This window comes from Drosophila novamexicana, unplaced genomic scaffold, assembly GCF_003285875.2.
Source record: "Drosophila novamexicana strain 15010-1031.04,08,12 unplaced genomic scaffold, DnovRS2.1 tig00000648-arrow-arrow-pilon, whole genome shotgun sequence".
In the NCBI taxonomy this organism is placed as follows: domain Eukaryota; kingdom Metazoa; phylum Arthropoda; class Insecta; order Diptera; family Drosophilidae; genus Drosophila; species Drosophila novamexicana.
Genome location: NW_020824815.1, coordinates 5,528 through 22,189, shown reverse-complemented (window position 1 = coordinate 22,189; position 16,662 = coordinate 5,528). Strand labels below are relative to the sequence as shown.

General features: G+C 41.0%; 1 protein-coding gene across 1 annotated transcript in view; it reads right to left on the bottom strand.

The window, feature by feature from the left end:
- LOC115762965 (breast cancer anti-estrogen resistance protein 1-like) overlaps positions 1-2,696 on the bottom strand; it is a 33,769-nt gene extending 31,073 nt beyond the window's left edge. Inside the window, exon 1 of the mRNA XM_030705344.1 lies at positions 1,994-2,696. Within this exon, the coding sequence (XP_030561204.1) occupies positions 1,994-2,107 (114 nt within the window). The 5' untranslated portion in view covers positions 2,108-2,696. The remainder of the gene's footprint in view (positions 1-1,993) is intronic.
- Positions 2,697-16,662: the final 13,966 nt, after the last annotated feature.

Below are 16,662 nucleotides of genomic sequence, written 5' to 3'. Positions count from 1 at the left end.
TATTAATAACTGATTTTATTCGCTGGCCAGTGCCATTAATTGCGTGCACCCAGATGGACAGCTGTGGCACGTCCAGACCTGGAACTGGCTGCAACAATTAATTTGCCAGCAGTCAGCGCGCCATGCTAATAGACCCTTTGGCCTGCGTCTCTCGTCCTGGACACGTCTGTGGCGTCTGTGTGGAACTGCGAAACGGAAAGAGCCATCTTCAATGTTTTCCGCTGTTTGCATTTTGAAATCTAAGCTGGTTGCCCCTGCCCCTGCCTCTGCCCCTTCACGCTGCACAGTCTGGCTATCTATCTGGCCAGAGCCTTGGCCAACCGGCTTGGGCTTGGGAGCGTCAATTACTTTTCGCATTTTGCGCATTTGGAGCACATTTATTTTAATCTCACCTGGCCGCAGCGTTGCGTCTGCTCGCTGCAGCTGCAGTCTATCAATCCCCCCGTCGCGCCTCCTCATCCCCTCTCGCAACGCCCCTGGCCAACTTTAATTATGGTGTACTTAGTGTCAGCGGCTGTTAGGCCAAAACAAGTATTGCCATAGTGGGCCAGCCCATTGGGCCAGCCCCCTCGCCTGGTCAGCTCTCAGAGACGACGCTTGTAATTAGTTGTTGCTTTTATTTAATTTGAAACTGAATACCCAAGAGTTGAGTGTGAGTGTCTGAGTACATTCATTTGCTTTTAGCTCTCGCCGGAATTCTAGCAAGAACTCGACTCGTGCTCATGTGTAAACTAATTTACTTTATTTCAGTTTTGTGCAAACAAATTCAAATTTGTTTAGCAGCTCCACTTGTTTGTTAAGAATGATAATAATTAAACGTATATACAATATGTGTATCTGTGTTTGCATCAAAAACAATATTCAAGGTTAATTTTGGCGAAATTGCGAGGTTAGCTTGAGCTTTAGAAATTTTCCATATAGAAACTTTCAAGTACACATTTACTTTTTAATGTGCAAATTTGTCGGAATTTAAATGATAAAAGAAACTATATTCTCACTCAATTAAGAGATTATTATCGAATCATGATTTATATGCCAAATATTGGGTTAATGAAAAACTTCACTTAACACAGCTTTGGCCTTAATTCTTAATAATAACAAAAATCTAATCTAATAAAATTTGGAGTAATTTTTGAAAAATGTATACTGATATATGTAATTTCATATTTTAATTATTGTTGTTATTATTAATAATATAATTATTTCAATTAGCTTAATATTATTTATAATATAATAAATTGTTTGCATATTGCCTTCTAGAAATGTCCTCAGACATTTCACCTGCTTTTCTTTGGTCAAAGTTTTCGCACTAAAAAATACCCGAGAGACTCTATCTAATCACTTTTCATACCCGTGATAACAGGGTATCGGCAAAGGCAATATAAGCACATACATGACATCACATACATGCACTGATGAACTCATTGTTTTCAAAGTGTTAACTGTCGAAATGTTATTGATTTGAAGAAATGAAACGGCCTAGCATCTGTTTAGAGAGTTATCGCATGACTCTCAGATATCGCACCTGGGCAATAAATATAACTGGCACATCAAAAACGTTGGGACGGAGGTGATAACCAATGCAAAATTGCGGAAACTGCCAAGTTGCAAGCGGCAAGTGGCAAGCGGCAACTGGCAAGTGGCAAGTGGCAGCTGCCTGGCTCCAGACGCGTCCAATTCGAGTGCTTTTCAGATAGCCAAGAGAGATCCGTTACAATTTCCTGAGCAAACGCAGACACGAACCGCCGTTTAACACGGCTGTCACAACAAAATGAAGCCAGGAGGCGGCCAGATAGATGCGACCACGATACGAATGGTCAGAGGTACGACCAGGGGCATGGCATGGCTAGGGGAATGGGAATGGAAATGGCCGATCCTAGACAGTTTAGCTGGTAATGAGTTGTCAATGACTTTATCGGCGCCTATGCATCGCATAGATATTGGCGCGGGCATAAAGTCGGATAGTTTATGAGCTATGATGATGGCTACGAACCGATTTAATGTGAATGCGCCGCGACACGGGCACATCGTAGTCCAGGTCCGCATTGGTCGCCGTGGAGCTGCAGCAGGAGCCGGACACTGAAATGGCGCTTTGTTTCTCCAGCATTTCGAATTGGTTGAGCTGAGGATTAACTGAAGTTGATCGTGGCTGCTTGGCTTAGCACATGATATATGTATTATTTTTTGTATGGAGCAATCGAGATACCCGAAATATATTTAATCCAGGACAATATAGATAAAGTATCTCGACTCACTTCACATGTCACTTCACTTGTATCTCTGTATCTTTCTCAGCACAATGCTCGCATCAGCATATGTTTTTAGCTTGATTTTATTTGATTTTATTTTGCTTTTTATGCTTTTTGTATTGGTTTTTGTTGTGACTTTGCTTTTTTGCGGAATCAGCTTAAAAATTCAAGTTTTGCGCGCGGGCCACAAAATTCGACAGACACCAGAAAAAAACCCCAATTCGTGTGGCTTTTTAACAAAAGATGCCCCAAACTGCAACAACAACAAAATGCCCGCAACAACGTTTTATATGGCCAATATTTTTGCCGAATTCAAGCGATTTTTATCGCACCACCTTCGTAAAGCCGCGACTTGATAGCGTTTCTAATCGCGCGAAAGAAAACTCTCAACAAATTGAATGCGACAATTATTTTCTTTTTGTCGCCTGTGCGTTCAGCGCTCAACACGTTCCGCACCGCAGCAAACCACAGAAGACACTGAACAGCGGGTCGCAGTCTGTTCAGCCGGTTGCCGTTTACCACCAACATTGTTGTTCAGATACCCTAACGTGGAGTGCTATGGTATTTATAAGTCGCTTTGCTCAGTCTGTAGAAAATCTTATTTATGTTTACAAATTATTATATTAATTGGTTCAATATCTATTTTTTATTTATAAATTATTTATAATTAGTTATATTTAATATTTATAATTTTTAATTTAGCTTCTTTTAATAGCTTCTTATCAATTATTGTATTACACATTTTTAATATTTATAACTTTTTCATTTTCTGGTTTAGAAATAATTTCCTAGATTGAAAGAAAACCATAATTTGAACATATATAAAATTTTTTAACATTCTCCATCTCCCAACGCTGCCTTAAGTCCTAAGTTATTCTCAGAGTTCAAGACCCCAGGCTAGCATATGCATCAAGTGATGCCTAAGGCTATGAATCTATAACTACATTCTATACTTATTGAATTGCAAATAATTATGAATATCTTTTATACAATCGTAACCCAACTATACAAGTTTTACAACACACAACATTAACAAGCAAGGGTATACAAGCGTCGCATATGTATCTGTCCATTAGCTGTGCACACTTACTCTCTTCAGCTCTCTCAAAACAACGTGACTTCGACAAGCATTCGGCTTTTAAGCATGTGTGTGTGCGTCTGCGTGAAAAGCCGAACGTATACGAAACCCACTCGGCTCTGCTCGTAAATTTAATACTATTTACACAAGCAAAGTGTATGGAAAAAGGTAGTAGCTGCTTTTGCTACCTTTTGAAGTGCGCATTTCGCATAGTTTAATACCCTTTGCACAATCGAAATGGGACAATTAAGTAGAATTTTGGTAAGCGATGCCAATAGAATTCTGTCACTTAATATACGATCGATTTAGGGGTAACTTCATATGTTCTATCAGTGGATGTCGTTTGAGGTTCAGTGCCCCGTCACATTCAACACTATTTATGCTGGATATCTCAAATACTTTCGGTTATATGAGAAATAAACCCATTAAATTTCACTCAGCTATCTATTGTAAGTAAATACTCTTAATATTTTCGTTATTTTTTGAGGCATATCGAATGCAGACAGTTTATGAGCTGTAGCCAAACATTTGATGGAGCACAGATGATACATGAAAGCTCATATTACCCAAAAAGTGAGGCATGGTCAGGGGGCGGGTTCGGCTACAGTAGCTGCAACCGCAGCTGTCCAAACAAATCGACTGAAACAATTCTACTCGAACTCGTGCCACAGGGGGGCGTGTTGAGTATTGTCGCCTGCACCAGGCGCTTCCCCAGGGACACGTATTCGGGCTGTGACTTTCTTTGAGTCTGTCTGCATGCGATTACGAAAGGGTATGCACGACCAGGTCTGTGCCGAAGGTCAACCCGTTCCGCAACAGAGGGAAGCTGTGCTGGCCCAAGCCTCCATTCAGAAGCACAAAAAACAGAACCAGAATCCGAAACAGACGGGAAAGGAGCGCAGAGCAGAGCTGAGGTGCGGTCGCAGCTGCAGTTGTGTAGTTGAAAGTGACATTTGACATGATTTGCATGCCAAGTGCCACGCCCACGTCAGTCAAACTGACAGCGAGACATTTACAGAGAACCAAAGAGTTGGCTTAGGATCGGGCGAGCAAGCAGTAAATGAGCCCGGGACCCGCCGTAGTGCTTGACACTCGTTGAGTTTTATTGTCGCTTTCAGTTTGGATTTGATTGAATCACATTTCTGATGTGATTTGAAGCACAAGAAGAAGACACGGCCTGGAAGCGTTTAACCCGGGCTGACTTTCTATCAATTAGTTTTATTAGCCAGCTCTGACGAGTTCTTATCGCAATCATTAAAAGTTAACACAATTTAACCAAGTCATTTCCGTTGCGTGGGTCGTAGACGGAATTTGATTTAGAAACGCATGGAAAACGGGTGAAAGGGATTTAAAGGTTATCTGCGATTGTATGACACATTCATATCCGATTTCAAATTGTATATATAAATTCTTGATCAAGTTTGTCTGTAGACATAGATAGATAGAGATAGATAGATCGTCTTTCTATTATAGGCTCTACATATTTTGGAAACGACCGAATTGGACAACTCATATATCATATAGCTCCTAGCGTCTAAAAACGCTTCCAAGCCATATACTGAAATTATGTGCAGCCTTTCTTTCTGATGCCTCAGTCTAATTGGACACAAATCAACTTTGTAGTTGGCTGCCTCTGTTGGCTGTGGTATGTGCATTATCCTGCCTTAAGGCCATTATCATTATGCCATTGTCCGTTTTGGCAACAATAACAGAGCATGTCCTGGATGCCCGTCTGCCTTTGTCGCTGTCACGCTCGGGCATTTATCTAGTATGTGTGCATAGTCTGGGGTTGGGTCCGTGTTCAGTTTTTCATGCCATTTGTTTTCATGCCGTGCCGCATTTCCATTTTCCATTTTCGAACAATTAAATGCCTGCCTAGGTTTTCATTTGTGGCAATACGCCCGCATTCCATGGAATTAGTCGTCAAATTGTATGTTAGAGAACTTGTTAAATAGGCAAGGGTCAGTCGTGGGGTTGGAAAACTGCCAGCTGACCACGACTGAAACTCTAATTACCTAGTCAGAGCTGAGTTCTGGAAGCTGAGCTGAGCTGAGCTGTTTGCCCAATAACATAGCAGAAACTGACTTAAAGCTGTCGGTCTTCCACCTACACCATATATGACTTTATTATTTGCCACAATTTGGGCATTTTAAATATGCAAATGAAACAGCTTCGTCTGCCCGTGTCGCATGCCCCCTCGCATGACACCTCATAACACGCTGGAATGCTGTTGTTTGCAATTTGGAAGCTGAATAAATAATATATGTTAATGCGACCACGCATCACGCATCATAAACATATCTCTCTCTCTCTCTCCAAAATATATAAACATCTTCTGGCCCAATGCTTGCACAATACACAATTTGTAGGCGTCGTATCTTTTATCTAAAACATTTTGTTGTTTATTCTCGTGCTCGCTATTTCTCTGGGGAATTATGGCACCTGCTTGTCGCAGGTATAAAATAGATTGCCAAACAAAATTTCAGCATTCTCCACCCCAAAAAAAAAAAAATGCCCATTTCTCAATATCGCAATCAGGGTTGGGCGGCGTCTGTAGCAAATATTTGTCGCCTCCTAATTGAGCCATTTGTTGTATGACCATCCGCCGAAGAATGACTTTTTATTGCACATTTGTGTCGCCAAACAACCCTCAGTTTTAATGGCACCCCACATATTCAAGTGGCACAGCCAGAATAGTCCAACTCTCCCTTGGGTGCCGTCTAACGATGTCTCTATTCATCTCGAACTTTATTTTGCCATTATTATGTCTAGATGTTATTTAATTTCGAATCAGCTTTCTTCCAGTTTCCTCCCTTCGACTGCCCCAAATCGCTTTCTAGCTCTTACGGCTTGGCCTATGTGTTGATCATCAATCAGTCAGTCAGTCAATCAGTCAGATCAAACACTTTTACGTATTTAAGCAAATCACAAGTTCTTTCTTTTTTGGGAATATTAATTGAAAGCCAGCCCTGTTCTTGATGGAGTTACCTAACCATCAATCAGCCAGACTCTCAATCAACACAAAACATCTGCATATAAAAATGTTTGTCGTGACTGACTGACTGAATGACTGACTGACGACTGTCTTATTGATTAACTGACTGACTGACTGATTGGTGATCAACGCACATTCCACACCTTAAGAACTAGGAAGCTGAAATTTGATTGAAGGCAAGCACTGTTCTTGACGAGGTTACTTGACCATCAATCAGTCAATCACTCACTTAGCACAAACAATATCACATGTATATAGTTAGAAAGCCAAGGGCTAGTTGTACCAGTTGACAGCACTGATATTAACTGTGATGCAGTATCATCAATCAAACAGTCAGTCAATCAAGCAATAAGCCGACGATTAAAAGCTAGTGCAGTTGCAGTTGACAACTTCCGCGTCTATGGGGTTGCAGGTCAATAAAACGTGTATTTCCTGTTCACTTGGTAATCTCTGGTGTTGCCTGAAACCAGACCAATTCAATGTAACTCCCTCGGGCTTAGAGAGCATTCGATTAAGGAGTGTCGCCCCGCTTGCAGCGCTCCACTCCTAATCAGCCATGGCTCGTCCCCGGCAACAGGCCATCAGTCGAGGTTGACTTTCATTAAGATGCACATCTTAATTGCGCCCACAGCTGCGCAATGCTGAAGACGATCCTTTCCAACTTTCCAACCCGAAATTGGGCACGTCTTCGGCGTCTATTGCTTTACAGTCACAAGTGGCAAAAGGGTGTAGCGGAGTGGCGGGGGGCCGAGGGATGGGGGAGGCAGTCCCCAGATAATTGATGAATTTATGGCACAACATGAAGTACTCATGCTTTTTGGACTATTTCCACATCACTTTTACTGATTGCAACTGCGGCTTATCACGCGCCGCTGAGCTGATGAAGTGCAGCCAGCCGTTTGCCGGTTTCTCTAATTGAACTGGCACGGGTCTCCCTCTCCCTCTCTCTCTCTCTCTCCCACTCCTTTTCCCTATCGGAGAAGCGTTCTCCTCAAAACAAAACGCCACTTGCCGCTGGGCCTAATAGATTCTTGGAACTACAAAATGCATTTTCGGGCTGCTCGCCTCATTTCCAATCTGTGTTCAGTGCGCTTTGTTGCCGACATTCGACTCTTGATGTTTGGTTAGCTACTTGGTTTGGAGATTGGATGCTTCCATTGTTGATGATGTTGTTATTGTTGTTGCTTTGATTTTGCATTGTTTTCGTATGCGGCACGTTCTGCACATTTATGGAGCACGCATTACCAGCAACCCAAGCCCCAAAAGAATTCACCAGCCGAGTGCCGAAAGATATGGAAACGGAATTCACTGAAACAGCAGCAGAAGCATTTTCAGAGATTGGGCTGATTTAGCCCAGATACTTGTACATATATATGCCTAGCAGCTGCATTTCAAGCCGCCAAACGGAAGAAAATGCTCCGAAAGAGGCGATAAAGACAATCGCCATGACGTATTCTACAACAATGTTTATTTTTAATATGAATATGGAATATACCTAGAAACTATGGACCCAACTTTTTGAACAGCAACAGAAGCCATGACCTGCGGCTAAGAGAAGACAACAGCTTAACAATGGCAAGGAATTCAAATCGGGATCCTCCAAAATCAATTAAATTTCCAAGAAAAACTTGATGACTTTAATAATATTAAGGAGATCTAAGCATTTTGAAGAATTTGTTTCTATTATTTCTATTATTAAGATATGAAGATGTAAGAGAATCTTAAGGAAGAAAATTCTCTAAGGATTCATCGATATGTAAAGAAAAGATAAGATCAGAGAAGCATTCCAGAGTCTATAAACTAATATGATTAAAATTTTGAATCATTATCAAATGTATTGCCTAAAACTCTATTCTACTTCAGAGAACTTAAATATGCAGAACTATAAAAATAATTAGAAACTTATTTAAAATTCAAACTGTGCTATAGGCACATTTAAATCATTGCTGGAAGTTTCTTCCTCCTCCAAGTTCCCATGATTAAATGATTTTGTCTTCCTCTTACTCCTCCCTTTTCTTTATCAGAAGACACATCTTTTCAAAAATTCAACTACTCGCAGAGCCTATCGGAAACTGCTCACTTAAGATCTCTCGGCCGTGTGTCCTTATACTTAGCTCCCCCAACTCAATGGGTTAATTGCCCCGCCCAGACGATTTGGAAATAATATTAATGGTTGCTCGTTCCAGAGAAACGTCAAAGAGCAAACGACTTAATCATCATCATTGAAAACTGGGCGACTTCAAAAAGTCGGGGCAGGGCGCAAAGGCAAAGGCAAAAGCAAATCTGAAAGATTTGCCTCAATGTCTGTCGGCAATTTCACACATTGTGCAAGGCCTAAAAATAAGAATGAAAATAAATAAATAAATATATAGATGTGAAACTGAAAGCAAAACTCCCAAGTAATATATGCCATATGGGAGAGTAAATATTACGAGCAGCGGAGCCTAAGCAAATGGTTGGCAGCTGCGGCGCCTTTTGACAATTTGCCGCCTCGCGTTCTAATCTGACGCGGACTCCTAATCCGGAGCTCCGGAGGCAGCTTTCCTGACGCACGATCTGTGGCCGGTGCCACCCAACGATAATAACAAACAATTTGTTTGTTGCCACAAAGACAGAGAAATGTCAGACTGAAGCAGCTTGCAGCGGGCGGGCATGGCTGCATTTTGCTCGTGTTTGCATAATTCATGACGATCGGCTGCAGTTGCAGTTGCAGTTGCACCCACATGGCTCGAGAGGCAGCCGGCGACTTCTACTTGAACAGATCGCATGGCACAGCCATTCATTACAAGCACATTGCAAATTGAGATACAAAACTGCCTCGAAAACAAAAAAAAAATAGTCTGCGAGTGTTGGGCTCTGCCATATCGATATGGCCAGCATAAATAATGGCTGCTCTGCCGGCTGTGCGGGGGTGTTTGCCACGATAATGCTGGCCAACGAAGCATCCCAACTCGACAAATGCACAAATAAGAATTGAATTTCAATTTGCTGACTTGGCATTTTGTAGTGCTTGAAGATGAATGCCAAAAAGGGTTGGATTCCTACTCGTATAACAGTAGAGGAAATATGCCAGGGAACAGAGTCTATTGACTGAATGTTCATAAAGTTTGTTTGCACTTCCTTTGTGAGCAGAGAATAGAGGAAGAGCAGAACTGTTGGCTCAGCAAACAAAAATATCAGCTGTGCGCAGCAGGCTTAGTTCAAGCTTTAACTGGTTGAGAATCATACGCGAATGTTTCTTAATAACAGCTTAGTTTCCCACTCGCTTGATTGCTAAGAATTATGTATAGCAACTGAGTCCACTGAATGATGTTCATAAAATTTTAAGGAAGAAGAGAACTGATCGCACAGCAAAGAACTAGGGCTACGGTGTGCATCAAGCCAGGCTCAGACTCTAACGGTTTGAGAATTATAAGCGAATACCACAGTTTAACTTCCTATTCACTTAAATGTCTAAGCATCTTTCACGTATCTAACCAAATAATGAAAGAAGACGAGAACCAAGGCTCAATAAACGACATGACCTTGCATACGCTAAAACTGGTTGAGAATTATAAGAAGAACATTTAAAAACAGCGTGAAGAGCATGACCTGCACAATGAATAAGGTTTGTTAATTTGTAAAGACTTGCAAAAAGTATTAAAGAAAACAAAAAACCAAAACCCCTTGATTATTATCAGATATATAATATACTAAAACTTTTATCTGGCTTTTATCGAAAGGAATAGGTTCTTCTCTATTAGGTTTTCTTTACAGTCAATTCTCTGCTAATCGACGGCTAAGCTTTCAGCTTTTGTTGCCAATTAGTTCATAGCTTATCTAAAGATCTGTTAAGTTTGACATTTATAGCGATGCTGACTCATGGCCCGAAAGAAATATCCGTTAAAACCATAACCAAAACAGTCCGCTTGACCAGTTTTAAAGCGCTGCACGCCGGATTCATATGATGCCTATGATGACATGAAACTTTTTAATTGTTTTACGACTGCAATCAACACTCAGCGCACAGAAAACTGAACTCAACTCCGCATAAATGTAGCTGGAAAGTGGCAGTGGATGGCCAAGAGTATCTGTTATTTCTGTTGAGAAAGAAAAGAATCACAAACTATGAAAATTCTCAGAAACACTCGACTTGCCGTATCCCTAAATGAAATACAGGAATGCGCTGCGAACACTCAACCGAACGACCCGGCCATAAAAGTTGTTTGTTTTGCGAGCTGTTTAGGAAGAGACGCGGCGCGACGAGTCGAGTCGAGTTTGGAATTGGGTTAAGAAATTCTTAACAGCACTCTCAGCGGAAAGTACAAAGTGAAGAAATCAGCATACGGTTGCAATATGTTCAACTGGACAATTCATTCATACTCTCCCGACTCGGTTTCATTCATGAGCGTGATTGTGGTCAGTCTGGGACTGGACTGGGCTGGGCTGGGCTGGTCTGGTTCTGTTCTGTCCGTCTGTCCAGTTGTCTGTCTGGCTGTCTGTCGAGTTTCATCAATGGAACTTTATGACTAAGGTCGCTGCCATGCGGCGCTCTGATGCCAGAAACAAGTCGCAGTCACAGTCACAGCCGCAGTCCAGACAAAAGATTCGGTTACAAATCGACTTGACTTGCGGTAATTGCAGGCAAAGCGAAGAGCACTCTCTGCGGGAGGTTGGATACAACGGATACTTTGCCTCAGAATAAACATTCTTGAGCTACTGTTACGCGGCTGCCAAAGACGACAAAGACGACAACGACGACGACAACTTCATCAGACGTGCATAATGTGTGCATATAAAGTAAGTTGGGGGTATCGCGTATCGAGTATCGAGTGTGGCCCAAAAAAATGCTCGCTATCGAAAGTTGTTTTTCGTGTCGGTCGCGGCTGCATCTGCAAGATACAAGATACAAGATACAATTGGTTTGCTGCTTGCGTCACAATTGGAATTCTTGAGAAAGTGTTGCAATTGTTGCGACCTCAAGCACTTCAAGTGACAACCACAAACAATGCAGCAGCTATCCAGCAGATACAGATACATTTTACAGATACAGATACGGATACAGCTAAAGCTGCAGATACCGCTTGCAATTACCGTGCACTGACAACCCAATAACAAAAACAACTCACTTCCCTTATAATACCCTTGCACAGGGTATTATTATTTTGTCATCAATTGTGTGACCCAGAAGATATATGCGAACTTTTAAACTATATATATTCCTGATCAGCATCAATATCTGAGTCTATATACCTCTGACTATCTTTCTCCAATCTAGTCTCTTACCTTCAATAAAAGTCAAATATAACTCCTATATTATATGGCTCTTATAGAAATATTCGGTCGTATAAAAGCACTTCAAAGTAGGGCATTTAATCGTCGGCGTATCAGCGATATCCCTTGCTGCTTGTTTCACTTCATTTTCTTTTCAATCTCTGTTTTTTTTTTTTTGTACCAATTGTGCGTCGCCGACACTTTTGCCGCGTAATTGCGATCAATGCGCTTTGTTTTTGCCTGCGTATCTTATGGATACACAAGTTGACAGCCGACAGCTGGCTACAACAACAATAACAACAATTCGCATGCAAAGCATCGCCTCGGATGCTGCACGCATGCGCATGACTCAGACGCGAACTTCCAAGTGGAGCTGGGGCTGTAAAGGCCAGCGTAGGATGTTCTAAATGTCTGGGAACCAAGCAAATTGAAAACGAGTCTGTTCACAGATGAAAAAGAGCATTCAGAAAATGGCAACAAATGGAACAGCTAGAGTTCATTTAGCCGAAGAGTAAATGCCCTTATCGAGTGTAAGATGCATATGTATCTCTAACTAGCCTCACATATGTGAAAAGTAAATCGATTTTGATCAGTTTTTTATCAAGTTTTGAGAATTCGAGCTTTCGTCACTAAATTATCAAGCAGGTGTATATAGAAGGAATTGAAGAATTCGCACCTGTTTAGCATAGAAATCAATTTGTTTTTTTTTTCGGAACAACGACCTATGACAATCATTTAAATTGGAAATTTCGACAGCAGCTGGAATAAATGCCCTTCAAGAAATCAATTACAAATGCGGCAATTGGCGAAAAAAAACAAGAAGTAAACAATATTTCCCATTGACGTCAAACGGATTTTGGGCGGAAATTCTGATGACGCGCTGCGAGCTGACTAACGAGAACATCTTATCAACTTATCAGCCATGTACATATCATTTATTGCAGACACCACGGTGCCAGGCAGCAGGAAATGCTGAAATCAAACACAAGGTTGTCGATGGAAGCACGTCAGTCGCAGGTCGATCGGTTGAGGGGGCGGGTGGCTGCCTAATGGAAGAGCAACATCATCAGGTAAATAAATCAATCAGCTGTTGCCATCAACAGCCACAGCTTGTATCCGTGCGTGTTGATGTATCTATGAGCTAAGCATTTATGATTGATTTGTTTAGTTTTTTTTTTGGAGCTAAACTAGTAAACAACGCAAGTAATATCTGGCCATCTGATAAATACATTTATTTATATATGCACGTAGGGCCCGCGGGCTATTTTTACCGATTGCACAATTTCCACGAAGAGTTAAATATTATTATACTCATTCACGAGATGAAAAGGAGGGTATATTGGTTTTGTGTCCATCTGTATTATAATCCTAAATTGGACAGTCGAGTGTATTCGAGTCAGCCAAGCTGAACCACGCCCACTAGGACGAGGGAAACCCGCACTAATCTATATCTAGCCCAGCCTTAAGACTAGAGTCCGCAAATCTCACAGATAATCCAGAGGAAGTTCTCTCTTAAGATCGAAACGAGCTTAAAACTCAAAAAGTTAGCTTTTTCTCAAAATATTTGACGAGTTGGCTAGTCCTAAGCTTAAGTCAGCAAATCTCGCAGATAGACCAGAGGAGGTCATCTCTAAAGATCGGGCCAGAAATGCAAATAGAAAAGTTCGCTAAGCTTTTGAACTCTAAACGAGTATAACGTAGTCAGTTTGATCCAACGTTCCAGCTTACTTTTCATATTTTGTGTGTGCCAATTATTATCATGCGAGGTGCCACATTCGTATCTTATCACGTGGCTCACAGCTGACAAATACAACCCCCTTTTAGTGAAGTATGCACTATATCTTGCTGTATGTTGTTGTCTCAGTGTTGGCCGCAATTTACAAAACAAACTGGCAGAAATGCGAAATAAATAAACAAACAAAAAATAAATGATTAATACGTAAGCGCCGATAAGATTAGATATTTCTAGAGTAGCCAATTGAACAGCCCTTTAATAGAGCGTGGCCCGCTCTCAACTTTGAATCAATTGTCACGGAGAACTCGACATAAATAACTCAGTTCATATGTTGTCGGAACTTAAGCAAATATCAAGATCGAGAAAAGTTAAGCTTTTTGTCTAGGCATAAAAATACAAGCGAAATATGCTCAACTGTTTGTAGAAAAATATTTCCCTGGAATTTTTCGTAGATAAGCTTGCTAAATAAAACGCTTCTAAATGGGATTGCAGATATTTTCCAAGGAATTCCAGATAAACTCTTGACAATGAGACAAATTTATATTCACAATGATAACTCTATTTGCTGCGATTAAAGAGTCTAGTCAGCATCTAAAAATATGATAGACTATCATCGTCATACAAAGCACATGCAAATGAGTGCGTTTTCAAGGGTCATAAATATGGGATTATCTTGGATGCGGCCATGTTCGAAAGGGCATTAATATGACACACTTACAAAGAGCTGCCACTCACAACTGAAAAGTATCGTTTGATCCGACTGAAATGCCATATAAACGATATAAACCACACGTAACCAGCAACAACAATAAACGATTTTTGGATAATTGGCCAATAAAATACTTTTATGCACCCAACACGATTATCGATGGCATCCTAACAAATCCCTTAGAGAGAAAGATGAAGAAAAACCATGTCAATTTTTTTTTTCTTTGCTTTGGTGTCCGCCATTTCCAATTTGTCGAAAACACAAATTACTTGATGGCTGTTGAAATCGAGCAGATAAATCAACGAAATGCGGCGCCCGCCCGCGCCCATTGCGTAAATCAAAAATTTATGTTTAGATTTTTGGAAAACCAACAAGATGAAAACGAAAAAAACAAAATGAAAAAACGAACTTTATGGATTTTTGGACGCCATCGAAAACTTTTTGATTGTGCCCCTCCCAACTTCTAACAGTCTGATTTATAAGGTCAGCGCGAGCACCAAAATAAATGCAACAAAATATTCGAGGCGACACCAAACACGGGGACCCGGGGCCAAAACGTGGGCGCCCCCCCCCAAAAAAAAAAAAAAAAATTCAAGTCCCGAGAGCAGCGATCATTAGCGCGGCCGGCTGACAACTTTCCGAATTAATGGGTCACAGAATTTTGGCTAAAAGCGGCGACAACTTGGTCGCCAGCACAATGCCTAATGATACGCCTTAAATGCGCGTCTTGGTGGCAACCCTGGCAGCGAGGTGTCATCTGCTGTGCTCCAAAACTCGCCCATAAATCTGTACCATATATTTTTTTCTTTTTTTTTTTTTGTCGCATTTTCTTTAATTTAGAGGCAATTTATTAAATGCCCTCGCCGACTTTAATCTGCGCTGGAAAATCTCGGCGCAACTGCATAAATTAATTGCTTGAAAAAAAAAAAAAGCGTCGTAAGAATGCGTGAGATATTTTTGTGCCCCGACAATTTGCCAAGCGCCAAAGTATCTGCAGATACATATGTATCTGCATCTGTGGCATCGCATCGCAGCATATGTATCTGCAACTGCAACGCTTGACAGCGCTGATTAGCGCATCCAAGATTCCCAGTTTCCCAGTTTCCCGATTTCCCAGCCAAATTTATGGCAGCTGTCTCTTAAATGGACGCTGACGACGCTCCAGGCGCAGCTTGCTGCAGTGGGAAAACACACACACACACACACACACACTTAGATTTTCTGAATGCATATTAAAAGCTGGTCAAAGCAAAGGAAATTATGTAATCAAATGTTGTCGCCAGACATGAAAATATTCTTGAATGTGCCACACGTAATCAACAAGAAATTTTCTTACCTTATTTTCGGGCAGTCTGAAAAGAAGTTTCACATGACGTGAGGAAAATGTTTGGCTTGGCTTTGGAAAAGCCGCCAGGTAACAACATCTTTCAACCGAAATTAAGAAATTTCCAGCACGTACACATCAATTCTTCGCTGCACGCTTTCCACTTTCTTTCACCTTTTGCATTCTGTAAGATACATTTTTCCCGTCTATTTGTTCGTTTTTATTTTTTGTATTTTTTTTGGGTTTTGTTTTTTTTTATTTTCCGTTGACTTTATGCAAATTTTCGCTCATAATTTGAGTGCGACAGCAAAATATGTTGGCGCCAGGCAGCTAGGCGCGTCGCGGGCTTCCATTAGCGCCGCGGCATGCAGCGAGGGAGCGGGATGGGGGGGCTTGGCCACAGCCGCAGCCACTGCGTATGCGGATGCCCCCAACTGGAAATCTGCTTTACATGCATTTCAATTTACGACCCCGAAATGTTTTGCCATGCACAATAATTCAGTCTGAAGTGGATTTGGATTATTTGCCATTTGCCATGGGTTTCCACTTGAAGCTCAATGACCGTTCCAAACCAGCAACAAAATGCATTTGACGCAGTTTCACTTGATTTTCCACACACATACATTTATATATATTTTTTTGACATTGGGCCACTTATAAATCAAAATCTGTACAAATATGACAATTGCACTGGCAGCCCGAAATTGAAGATCATTATGTTGCAAATTTCTTTACTTATTTAAAAGCATAAATAAATGTTTCCTACTAAAGTGTAGCTATTTAATTGAACACCATTGTAACTGCAATTACTGTAGCATATGATCAGTAAGCCAAACTGTAAAAGTCTACTCTCTTCATTCGCATACTATTTAAAAGATTAACAGAGCCTGTGACGTCACTAATATAAGTTACATATATAGATATATAGTTTCTATGTATGCATGCACAGCAAGAGCACAATTACCTGTTAAATAAGAGCTTTACTTTTTCTAGATTGTTCTCTCACTCTCTCTCTCTTTCTTTGATTGTGTTCGCGCCATTTTGCCTCTTGTGAAAAATGCTCAGCAGCAAAATGTAAGCGACAAATAATTTGCCAATTGTTGAATGAAGCGGTAGAAGTAAATAGAAATTTGTAAACACACACACAATACGAACGAAACGCGTTTTATACTACAAATTTAACTTAAATCTATTCAAAACGAGATTAGATTTATTTAACACGCGCCGAGGACGCAACCGATCAACAGCAGAGAAAGGCACACACTAAATTGCCTCATTAAGCGCGCGCCTACGCTAAGCCGGCGTCACACTAATACTAC